Here is a 12,007-nt window from a genome sequence, read left to right on the forward strand (position 1 = left end):
GCCCGCCCCGCCCCGCCCCCCCCGCGGCCCTCCGCCTGCGCGCGGGGGCGCCCCGGCCGTTGGGGCAGGACGGCGCGGGGACGACACGCGCCAGTCACTCGCGGCCGCCCCGCCCCGCCCCTCCCCTCCGTCCGCGGGCGCGCGCGTGGGGCGGCTCCCTCCGCTCGCCCCTCCCGCCGGGCCGGGCCGGGCCGGGCCGCGGAGGGCGACGGGCGCCGGCGGGCGGGCGGGCCGCTCCCCTGGCAGGAGCGCGGGTGGCTGCGCCGCCGCCGCCCCAGCGCCCTAGCGCCGCTGCCGGGGAGGGGAGGGGAGCGGAGCGGAGCCGAGCGGCGGAGAGGAGCCGGGCGGGCCGCGCCGCGCCATGCGGCTGTGCGGGGCGCTGCTGAAGAGCGCCATCCCCAAGCAGATCGAGTACTACTCCCGCTTCTCCCCCTCGCCCCTCTCCATCAAGCAGTTCCTCGACTTCGGTGAGTGGCGGGGCCGCCCGCCGCCCCCCCGCCGCTGCGGGAGCGGGGTGGGGGGGCGGGGGTCGCCCCGGCTCTCCCGCCGCGCAGGGGCGGCGAGGGCCCGCCCGCGGCGGCGGAGGCCGGTGCCTAGGCCTCGTCTCCTCGCCCAGCGTCCGGGCGGCGGGGCCCGCCCCTGCGTGCGGCCTGGGGAGCCCGGGGCGCGCCGTCACGGCGGGGGGCGGCCGGGCGGTGCGCGCTGCCGCCGCGGGGCCGGCCCGGCCCGGCCCGGCCTGGCGGCGGCTCCCTCGGCCCGGGAGGCCCCGCAGGCGGATGGGGGCCGGCGGTGACAGCCGGCCGTGCGTGGTCGTCGGCAGCCGGTGGTAAACAGCACCGCCGCGCCGCCTGGCCGCCTCGGCCTCCTGAGGTGAGGTGCCAGGAGGCTGGAGAGGCAGGCGTGCCTCCCTTGCCTTGCGTTATTCCCGGGCAGCGAGCTCCCTGGGGAAGAGGGTCACAATAAGGGTTTCTGACCTGAAATGTTGTCAGCTTAGCAACTGAAGGAGAGAGAGCGAGTTACTGATCTTGAATGTGAAAATTTTAATCTGCCGTGCAGAGATTGGCTTACTGAAACCTCGGGCGTGAACTCTGACAGTACTTGCGTAGGAGACCCGTTCATGGAAAATTCATGCGCTCTAGGAAGCATTGCTCGTGAATAAATAGCATTTTTCTTCTTAGAAACACTGGACTGGAACCCCGGAATGACTTGTGTTGCTGTTAGAAAACTGATGTTTTGATCTAGATAACAATAAACTTCTCACATCCGTATCAGAGGTTATTTGGCTCCTGCTCTCTGACGCGAGAGTTGTTTAGGTTTTATTATCCTATGAATGTTGCAGGTTGAGTAAACATAAAGGCCATGTGTAACACGATGAAGCTTAATAGAATGTTCCGTTATTCCAGTATTACTCTAAAGGTACGAGAAGACAAAAATGAGCCAGTGGTGTTAAGCCAGAAAGTGATTAAAAGTGGAAACAATTGTGCATTTATGGCAGTGGTATTAGTGAAAGAACGCTGCAAGCATTAAACAGACAGCACTGGGCTTGCTACCACGTCTCAGTGAGACAGGGTTTTCTGCCATCTTAGAAAAAAAATCACACCTTGCCCTGTGTTACATTAGAAGGAGAACCTGACTAGAACTCATGCTTTCCTTCTCTGGTCTCTGCTCACTTGAGTCTGTTCTCACTTCCCCGCCCCTTCCTTTGCTGCTGTGCTTCCCCTGCTCTGGTATTTGTGCTACTTATGCCATGTCTTTCTGTACTGGCAAGAGAAATGGCCTAAAACTTAGAATATCTTCGTTGTAGTCCTGGCACTAAAGAATTCATTTCACCATTGCCCGTTTGAAAGTTGGGTTTGTAAATTGTTGCTGGGGAAATATTAATGTTTGTGAGGCTTTTTGGTTGTGACCAGAGAGGTGTAAAGATTTCAGTCTTTGTTTTAATGACTTGGATGTTCTGGCAAAACTTTGCTTTTCGGTAAGGATTTCTACCATTCTAAGTTGTCCCTGCAGTACTACTTGCTTTTGGATATCTCTTGTGTGGCAGCCTTTTAATAATGCTGTTTTTTTCTTTTATCTTGCAGTATCTGTATTACTTTATGGTTTGAAAAGTGTCTCCTGATTCTCCAGGAAGTAGTAGTCGTCTCATTTTATGATCTGAAGCCTGGTTTATGTTAGTGGAAAAAAGAGGGGAAGAACAGTATGTTACAGCCTGGCCAGCGCTGTTCTTTGGATATGCTCCAGTCTGTTGTCACTGGATGCGTCTATGGAATTTTGTGTGCACATAGGCTATATACTTAAGTGTATTCATGTCTCAAGGCTGACAGGAAACTATATAGTTTTTGACGTTTAAAACCTCTGAAGAAAAAAATGCCTATGGTTTAGGCTTCTAAGATTAGTAGGCTTACGTGGCATCAGCCTTGCTAAAGCTATCAGCTTGATCGTAAGCCTTATGGGCCACTTAACATCTTCACTTACTTTCTCTTCAGTGCCTGTGTTTACTTAGGAAACATCGAGTAGGAAGATTACAGCAGTTTAATCAAATAGATTAAAAACAATGTGGTTTCTTAACTTGTGTGATCCTAGGTGTTGATGGCTTTAGGTAATTTCAAGTTCTGTTGGAGGCTTCAGAGGCCGAGAGGAGAAATTGGCAGCAAAACGTAAGATGTTGGTGCAAGAATTTTGCCACTCAAGGCATGGAAGGCCTGGATGATATGCACTGTATCGGGGAGCTACATTACTTCTACCTGAATTACCCAAAAAAGAATTTGCTGGTGGCATCGGATGCAAGTATTCAAGAGAGCAAATAGGCTGAGCATAAGGGGCGTGATAGTAAAGGTGCACTTCAGTTGTGTTTGCCTAGCCTGACTATTTGATGGGAAGAAGACACTCTGTTTTGTAGTCAGCTTATAGAGGCTACCTAATGTCTCACTTAAAAGGAAATGGTATTTTTGTTGAGCTATGTAAATGTAGTGCTTGTGTTACAAAAAGGTGACTAAATTTTCAACGCGTGTTAAAGAAGAACAAGCCCAAAGGAAATGTGTGCATAACTCTCTCATGGCAGTCTGTGATTTTGTTGTCTGATGTACGTGTGTTTCTTGTATTAAAAAAAAAGGGGGGGGGGGAGTTTGTGCTTACGGCAATTCAGATTTTTTTGGAGGATTTTTTACTTCATTTCTGGCAATAATGAAACTACAATACGGTCTTTACGTCTTCGTTTTTGTATTGATTATATTGGTTTAGACTAAACTGGCTTCTAAATTTGTCTCTGCAAAATCCTGGTGAGCAGGGGGAGAGAAACTATATTTCTCATGGACTGAAGAGTCTCTTCAAACACAGTTGGTGGCAATGTATACTGACATACAGCTCAGACTTTTTTTTTTTTATTACTGAGTAACAGTGTGGGTTGTATGGAATACAATTGTGTGCATAGTGGGGCTGTAGAGTCTCTATTGCTTTCCAATGATAGAAATTTATTATGATTATTTTAAAACTTTCTCATGTAGCTTAATTCAGTTAATTAAACCACTATAAAAGACAGTTTGGCTGTTTAAGCTAGCTTGATAGTACTAAAAACCTGTGAACCAAACCAGAAAGCAATACTTAAAGCAGTGATTCTCGGGTTTGATTTTTTTTTTATAGCTGAGTCCTATTTGTGTCAACATACCACATTCTGCTGTATGTGATTTACTTTCTGTCGAGCTTGCAGCTATCTTTGTAGCTGCCGCAACTGTGTAAGAGGTTACTGTGTCATGGGCTTGGGACCTCTGTGTCACAAGCTATGAGTGCTCAGATTGTCTGTGCTGCTTTCTTCTTTTCTGTGTGTGTTCGTTTTCTGTTTGCACACTCTTCTTCAAAACTGTTCATTCAATTTCTTTCTTACAAAGTGCATTTCCCACGGTTCCTGTGCAATCTCATTCCTTTGCAAAGAATGACCTTCTGTAAGTGTGTTTTAATATAAACAAGTTTTGACCTTGTTTAATGTTAGCATGTCATTTGAGGTTTATCCAGGCCTCCATAATTATTCTGGTCTGGAAAAAACAAACCCAAACCCACTGGATTCAGCTCTGGAAGTTATTTTAGTAGATTTCCAAGTGCAAGCATTCCTAAATGACCCAGTCTGCTATAATTACTAAAATATCTTTTCTGAAATAGACTTGTAAGTACAGATGTAGTTTAGCATTCAGGTACGCGAATCTTTGTACACTTTTGGGGCTAAACTGTTTGGGGAAAAAAATGCCTATACTGGAGATCCATATTTTGTGTCAGCTTTGATACAGCATCTCAATTTAGATTTGCTTCAGCGTGCAAGGCAGGCCTTAGAGGATGACAGGTCAATCCCAAATAGCCAATAATATTCATCAGCAACTACATACATCGGTAACCAATTGGTCATGTATGCCTGGGGAAAGTAAATAACCCATCAGACGGATCTGTTTGAGGAAAGTAGAGTTTCTATGTCTAGGAGTGTCCTAGCATTTGAAGACAGACACAAAGAGGCTTGAGCTCATTCTGGGTGCACTACAGGCTGGCTTGGTAAGGGCTAGGTGTGAGCCAAAACCCTTACAGTCGTGCTAAGGCTGAAACGTGCCCCAGCTAGCAAGCGCCATGCAACTGCTTGCCTTGGGTCATGTTGGGGTACCTCAGTTGACGACAGTAAAAACATTAACAAACATTTCATGAAATGAGTGGTTGTACTGAAAAGGTTGCACGTAAAATAATTAGGCACAAATAAAGACAAAGGTGGAATATAAATTGTGTAATCCTCTGATCATGCAAGAAAGAGTCATTTGAAGTTGTGCTAGTGCTATATTGTGAATGTATGCCAGTATACTATACTCATGTAATACTCTCATTACTACTGTGCAGCTGATGGAGTGCCCGAGACTTCCGAGAGTCTGAGATTTGTTTCGTCAAAAACATGCACCATGTGCTTTTGGAGCTTGTTTACTACTGAAGCTATCTTGGTACTTAGCTATATTCTAGCCTTTTCTGTTTTAAGTCTCAAACGAAATGTTTTGGATCAATTTTGTAGCTGCGAGGTTAAACTTTGCTTTTGGTTAGCCATTTGTACATATAGGTATAACTTAACAAAATGGCACTTACTCCTTATTTGTTGTATGTTAGTGTTCATATACCACATAGTTACTATTGAGTTTGGGAAAAAAAGTCATGTATATATTTAAGATAGAAGATAGTGAATCATAGTGAATTCTTGTTGTGAAACGTGGCTTAAGAGTTCCTGATTTCGTAGGTTACAATCAAAATATCTGTGGCAGCTGCTACAGCTACTGGTATTGAAAAATATCGCAAAGGTTGTAATTTAGTAATGGTACTGTACTGTGAACAGCTGAGCACGCAGCAGATAATCACAGTGAGTGCATGCAGTTCGGGAACTGCTGTGTCCTGGGGCATAGCTGGAGGAAAAGATGAGCAATGGATCCTCCTCATTTTTAAATATAATTTTTGGTATGAAATTGTTTAGTTTATGTGCTACCTATTAAACTTACCTGTCTTGAGGAAACTTGTGGGCCTCTTCCAAAACTGATCTAAAGAGTCAGCCAGGTACTGGCAATGCTGTTGATTGCTGTCAGTTGTATGTGCAGTGTATGCGCAGATCAGGTTTCAGGAAGAGTGTTTACACTGCTTGTTGTCTTGTTGGCAGCAGGCATGCATCAGCACTGGAGCTGAGAATGTGACATTGAAAAGGTAGCTAGCAGATACAATTGGAACAACAAGATGTGGGGGTAGGAAAGTAGAGGTTGAAAGCAGCCTTATGTCTCCAAACATGATTTTTAATCTTCTGATGAAAGACGACTATTAGAAAATTTTTCACACAAAAAGACATCAGAAGTTTCATGGTTGTTTGTTTGGTTTTTTTTTTAACACAACATTGGTGGAGAGACTGTGAATCTAAGGCACTCCCAAAGTTCAGGGCTAGAAGGTACTGTTAAATAATTGCCTGCCATTTATTGCATGCAGCTGTGTTTTTTCTACTGCTGTCTGTGCATTGACCTTAAAACCTTAGACTTGATTTGAATGCATCTTCAAAAAACACGTCTTCGTAACATGAATGTTAAACATTGGTGTGCTAACCACTGAATCGGATCAGAAAGGTGAATGCTAGTCATACATTACTGTTGTTTATTTTCATCTGACTGGCTTCAGCTTCCAACCAGAAATTTTGTTATAGCTTTTGTTGATAGGTTGGGACCCTTTGATGCCTGGAATTTTTTCACTGTGAGGTATTTGTGATGGAATATTTTATCTTGATTTTGTAAAGCTAAATACATTCTTTAAATGAGTTATTTCAAGCCTTATGAAAATACCATGGAATTAACTTTTCTGGCTTTTCCAGGATTTTCAATATTACTCTTCAAAATGTGTCTGTTAGAGCTTTAAATAGAATCCTGATAGGAGTTTTGCGTAACGTTGGAATAGAATCATTTTACTACTCTTTTGTTTTTACCTTGAAAGACTATCCTTTTGTCTCAGTGAAAGCTAGATTGTCTGCCTGCTTTTGTTCTTGAGTTATTTTGGGGTTATTGCTTTTCCGTGTTCAGTCCTTCTTTCTCCGGATCTAAGCATGGATAAAGTTTGCATTTCATAATATATAGAAAGGGGTTTTCTTTGAATGGGGTTCAGCACAGCAAGTAGCTGGAAGCCTTTCTGTGATGCAACTGTTGTTATTTATAACCTGTTACTATTTACAACTCCGCCAGTCTCTGGCAGGCAGTGATGTTCCAATACTCTATGTAATATTGAAGGTTTTGATAAGGCCTAGTATTGATTGTTGTGAAGGTCTGGAAGAGTCATTGTGGTTAGAAAACTTTGTTCAGTAGTCACTATTGAACTGTGATATGGTCGAGATATTTTTGTATGTGCGTGGGAGTACTATGTAGTGTTAGATCATGGTGCATTTCACTTACAGAATTATCTGTATCAGTTGCTTTTGGAGACTGTTTCAGGGATTAAGTGTGCTTGCTTGATAGTCAATTCTTTTTTTTTTTTTCCCAGAAAAGGTTTGTTTTCAAATTTTATTCTGCTAGCTAAATCTTTGTAAGTGCAATTCTGCAAAATTATCCAGAAAAATGTTAGCTTTTGTTTAAATTTTTAACTGTTTTGATTATGCAATAAAGGAACACTTCATTTCTGTAAGTAATTGAGACTTCATATATACTGAATTTGGTATTTTAGTATAGTTATAATACAAATTCCATAAATTGCTGTGGATGATCGAACTGGATCAACAAGGCAGTAGATTTTTTTTTTTTTGAGAGTGGAGGGGGGTGTGTGCTATAAAGGCTAAGCACAGGAAATTCTGCCCTCAGTAGGTGATTTGGCTGGCCATTTCTTGCCTGTAAGCACAGGCTAGTAGTCTGCAAGTGAGCATCCTCCAGCTGATGGGATTGATTGTGTTTTGTTTCCCTAAAGGGCAGAAAATTTCTTAGTTTGCATTCTGTTTGTCTTTGGACTGACCAAAGGTGGTGCTGCGGTCCTCTGCCTTCAGGTGCTCCAGCTGGGAGATGATGTTATGCTTTTATGATGTCATGCGTTTTTTTGCTGAAGCTGATGTGGTGTTGGAGCAGACAGTGGAACGTCTTTTGGTGAAAGAAAAGACAAGAATGCCTAATCTGCATGAAGCAGTAAACGTTTTGGTTTCTTTTGGTTTTGTGTGGTTTTGGTTTTGTTTGGTTGGGTTTTTTTAGCAAGTAACAGAAGTGATAGAGAATACAGCTTGACAGAAATTGGGAACTTGACAAAACTACTTTGTGGAAGGACAAAAAGATAGGATTTGCAGATCTAAGAATGTTTGGGACACCTTTTTTTTTTTTTTTTTTTTCCCCCCAGAAACTGGTAGAAATTGTTGAAGTGCCTGCTTTAGACTAGATTTGGACTAATAAGGAGGTGCTTGAAAATCTGAAACTTAATTAAATTTTGATGAAAATGATAATGAATTGATAGCATTCCTTCCCCTCAGGAATGGAAGAAATGACAGCTAGTGATTTTAAAGTAGCATAATTTTTAAAGTAGCATAACTACAAGCTAAGGAAATAGGTAGACAGGGTCTCTCCTAAGACATAAGGAATATAAGATGATCTGTCAGTTTCTGAAAGAGAAATTCTGATGCAGGCGGAAGATAAGAGAGCAGTAGAGCAGTGTTAGGAATTCCAGAAATACTGTTCATGAAAAAAGAATCATATGAGAACTGGAAACAAGGACATATATATCTTGGGTTGCAGTACAAATAACAGCTAAGGTGAAAAGTCAGGGGATAGAAAAGCAGAGAAAAAGGTGCTGAGATAATTTATAGTAATTGCGGAGAATGCTGAAGTATAGTGTTTACTTGTTTAAAGTAAGTACATAACCATAAAGATGACTGAATTCATCTTTGCTTTGCTCTTCAGAAAAAGATAAATTGTATCCAGAAACTTAAAGGAAATCACACCTCCCTCCTGTCCCTGATACAAATTTTGGAGAAGCTGAAGGATGTTTAGATCCTCTTGGCTTAGTGGGTGCCGGTAGAAGTAAGCCAGTGTTGTGTTTTGTGAGTAGCTGACCACTTTCTTCTGCAAATGGGAGTGCCTGGGGCAGCACAGCTGTTGATTACAGGCTTCATGGAAATAACTGATAGTGATGGTTGTGGAAGTGAGAAAATATGCTATTGGTCTTTTAAAGAAAAGGAAGAGGAGGACATTAGAATAAGTCAGGTTGACTGAAGTAGCTGAAAAAATGATAGAGTTAATAACGGAGTAATACATAGATAAGCATCAAGAGATAAGAAGGTGGTGAAGAGACAATAGATTGTATTGAGGCAGTCTGATTTCCAGGTTAATTTGGTGTGTGCTAAGGCAGTAGCAGTAGATGCTGTACCTGGCTTTTTATGAAGTTTTGGTACAGTCCCATGTGAAATTCTTAATTAAAAAAAAAAAATCACAAAAAAATATGGGATAACTTCAAGATGCGATTGCTGTGTAGTAAAAGTGCAGCATTCTGGTGGATTGACCCCGTCCCGCAGCTGAGCACCCATGCAGGTGCTTGCCACCCTCCTCCCACCCCCCGTTGGGATGGGGGAGAGAATAGGAAGAGCAAAAGTGAGAAAACTTGTGGGTCGAGATAAAGACAGTTTAATAAGGAAGGAAAGAGGAAGAGAAACAAGTGATGCAAAGGTAGTCATTTGCCACCTCCCACAAGCAGGCTGATGCCCAGCTGGTCTCAGTGTAATGGCTGTCTTGGGAGACAGAGCCACATAGTTTTTTATTGCTGGCCATGACATCATGTAATATGGAACATCCCTTTGGCCAGCTTAGGTCGGCTGTCTCGGCTCCGTCCCTTTCCAGCCTCTTACCCACCCCCAAACCTGCTTGCTGGGTGGGGGCTGAGTGCAGGAGAAAGAGAGAAAGCCTCCATGCTGTGCGAGTGCTGTTTAGCAACAGCCAAAACACGGATCTGTCATCGACACTTGTAGTCACAAATCTGAAGGCTGGCACCTTACGGGTTGCTGTGAGGAAAGCTGACTCCATCCCAGCCAAACTCAGTACACGTGAATAACACTCCATAGATACTCTTATGTTTCACTAGCAGTCATTGATCTTCACAGTACTGTTCTGTGGAGAGTGAGTAGTATTTCTCCAGTTCCCCATGGTCCAAAACCAATATAATCCGTAATAGAATTTGGCATAGACTTAGGAATTGTTTTATCTAATTCCGTAGTTGCTATATTAAAGCAGCTTTTCTTGATGCCAGTTATCCTTAATATATTAGTGCTTTTTAAAAGCCACCTTTTTCTCAAAGTTGCTTAAGTATTTTATGGGCTGCTACTTATCCATTTTAAAATATGTTTATGATTTTGTGTGTCTTCCTGGACTCAGTTAAATGTAATTTTTCTTCTTGGAATAGTAGGCTGAAAGGACAGATTAGAGCACTAAACTGTGATGCTGAGATATACAATTTTTCTCCTTTTTCTGATGCTTTGTGTGTTATAAGAGACTATTATATTGACCCTTTTTTTCCTCTTGAACCTTTCTATGTAAATGTGACATTGTCTCTTACATGTTTCTTTGCCCTGTTTAAATTATTTTCAGAGTAAGAGGCTACTCTTACTCTGTGTGTGTGTGTGTGTGTATATATAAACAGTCACATTAGTTTGTAGTCAATGTAAAATAAGTAACACAATATTTTAAATACTTTCACTGACTTAATTTCTTAAAATAATACACTTGTGCAAATTTTAGTTGATATTTTTCAGAATTAGGTTTAAGACTGTGTAACTAGAGAAAGAGGCAAAGTTAAAAAGTTACAAAATGACTTTTTGTTAAAAATAATTTCCATTTTAACTGCTCCTTCTTTGCTTTAGTCCTTGTTTATGCTTTTCTTAAAGATTTTATAGACTGGATAAATACATTCAAACCCTGGCGACTAGCAGTGGCATAGAGGAATCCTCTAAACTTTTTTGCAATGTGGTTTGTTAATCATCAAAAGCATTTTGTAACAAGATGATTAACAGTCTAATACATTTCACCTCACAGACACTGAAGGGAAACTGGACCATGTGGTATTGGCAGTGTTTTATGTAATTGATATTAACTGTGAGAGTCTTTGCTCATAAATGTTAATTTTATTTATGGTGGAGATTTGGAATATCTTTCCCTTTGGCATGTTGACAGGGAATAAAGGATAAAGCAGAAATTTGTGTTTTTCTGGAACAGTTAGTGGGAATTATGGAAGTTTTCCATAAAGGTTAGGGAGGAGGTTGTCAAAGCTGTGACAGCTTAGGGAGAGTGTTAAAAATTTAGAATATCTAATTATAACCTTCAATGTGAAATAGATCATCACCTTTTATGGGAGGAAAAGGTGATTATAAGGCAAAGGAGCAAAATTAAGTCTTTTCTGGTCAGTTTATTGTAACAGAATCTGATCAGAGAGCAACAAACGGGGAATAAAGTTTCTTTGGCTTGGTGTTCTAAGCCTCATCCTCATTTAAAACAAAAAAGTTTAAAATTTGTTTTAAAATTTCGAGTCTTGCCAGACCAAATCACTGGATTTGTTTTGTCCAAGATCTCCTGTTTGAAAGCCCGAGAGCCCCATCGCAGGGTAGGCCAGGGCTGACGCGCTGCCCCTCTTTCCTGCTCTCGGAGGTCTGAGGAGCGTTAGTGGAAGAGGAGCTGGTATAAGCTGAAGAGCCACTGTTTTTTTAGAGGCTCCTTGCGCTTGGTTAGGGAGGGGGTCTTTGGGTTGTGTGGATGGCTCTAGGATCAGGAACCTGATCTGGGCCACGGTTTGTCCTAAGAACGTTTTGGCTCTTTGCCTGTCATGTACTGTGGGGAGTGCCTGTGATATAGGCAAAACCAAGCTTAGCTGCTAAAGTGATTGATCTGACTTCCAGCCTACTCCCAAAATGTCCTAAGGAAAGACAGCCTTGGGCCTATGTGAATTGGACTGAAAAATAATTCAGCCTGTGGGTAATTGCTTGAGCAGCTCTGCATTAAACTTTATAGATCCTTTTGATTACTGTGCTTTTTCTTGGCAAATGCTTTAAAATACTCAAGAAGTTATTTCATTAGAACTAAGTGGTAAGCAGTTAAATATTAGTTTTAAATCAGAGAAGCTTATTTTTAAAATTCATGCTTTTATTTTAATTTGGGTTGGTTTATATGGGAGGTAGTACTGATATACAGCTTTTACAAGTGATTGTCTGATAAACCTTTCTTCTGGAGAGATGGACAGACATCTTCCCTTGAGTCCTTTCAATGAATGGAAGGCTGTGGCTTTAAGAGTTACAATTAATGAATGCAGTTTGACTAAGACTTTGATAGATCTACAGTGTATTGTGCATCTGTTAATTCCTTCTGTTTATCTGCTCCAGTTCAGTATTAAGTTAAGCTGCTTTCCAGCACAGTCAGTTTAATTCAGAGGACCATTTACTTGAAACAGGCTTACTGGAATTCACAAGTTATATATTGTAACATATTAAATTATTATGATTACTATATTTTTTATTATTACATTT

General features: G+C 42.0%; 1 protein-coding gene across 4 annotated transcripts in view; it reads left to right on the forward strand.

Annotated features, from left to right (window-relative positions):
- The first annotated feature begins 221 nt into the window (after positions 1 to 221).
- PDK3 (pyruvate dehydrogenase kinase 3) overlaps positions 222 to 12,007 on the forward strand; it is a 61,877-nt gene continuing 50,091 nt past the window's right edge. For 2 of the 4 annotated variants that reach the window (XR_014227439.1, XM_082304308.1), the window contains exon 1: positions 222 to 467. Coding sequence is in view for 2 of the 4 variants with exons in the window: in XM_082304308.1 (XP_082160434.1) it covers positions 362 to 467 (106 nt within the window). In the remaining 2 variants the exon portion in view is untranslated. The remainder of the gene's footprint in view (positions 468 to 12,007) is intronic. The other 2 variants (XR_014227440.1, XM_082304307.1) reach the window with 1 other exon arrangement.

This window comes from Platalea leucorodia, assembly GCF_965183815.1.
Source record: "Platalea leucorodia genome assembly, chromosome: 2".
Classification (NCBI taxonomy): Eukaryota; Metazoa; Chordata; class Aves; order Pelecaniformes; family Threskiornithidae; genus Platalea; species Platalea leucorodia.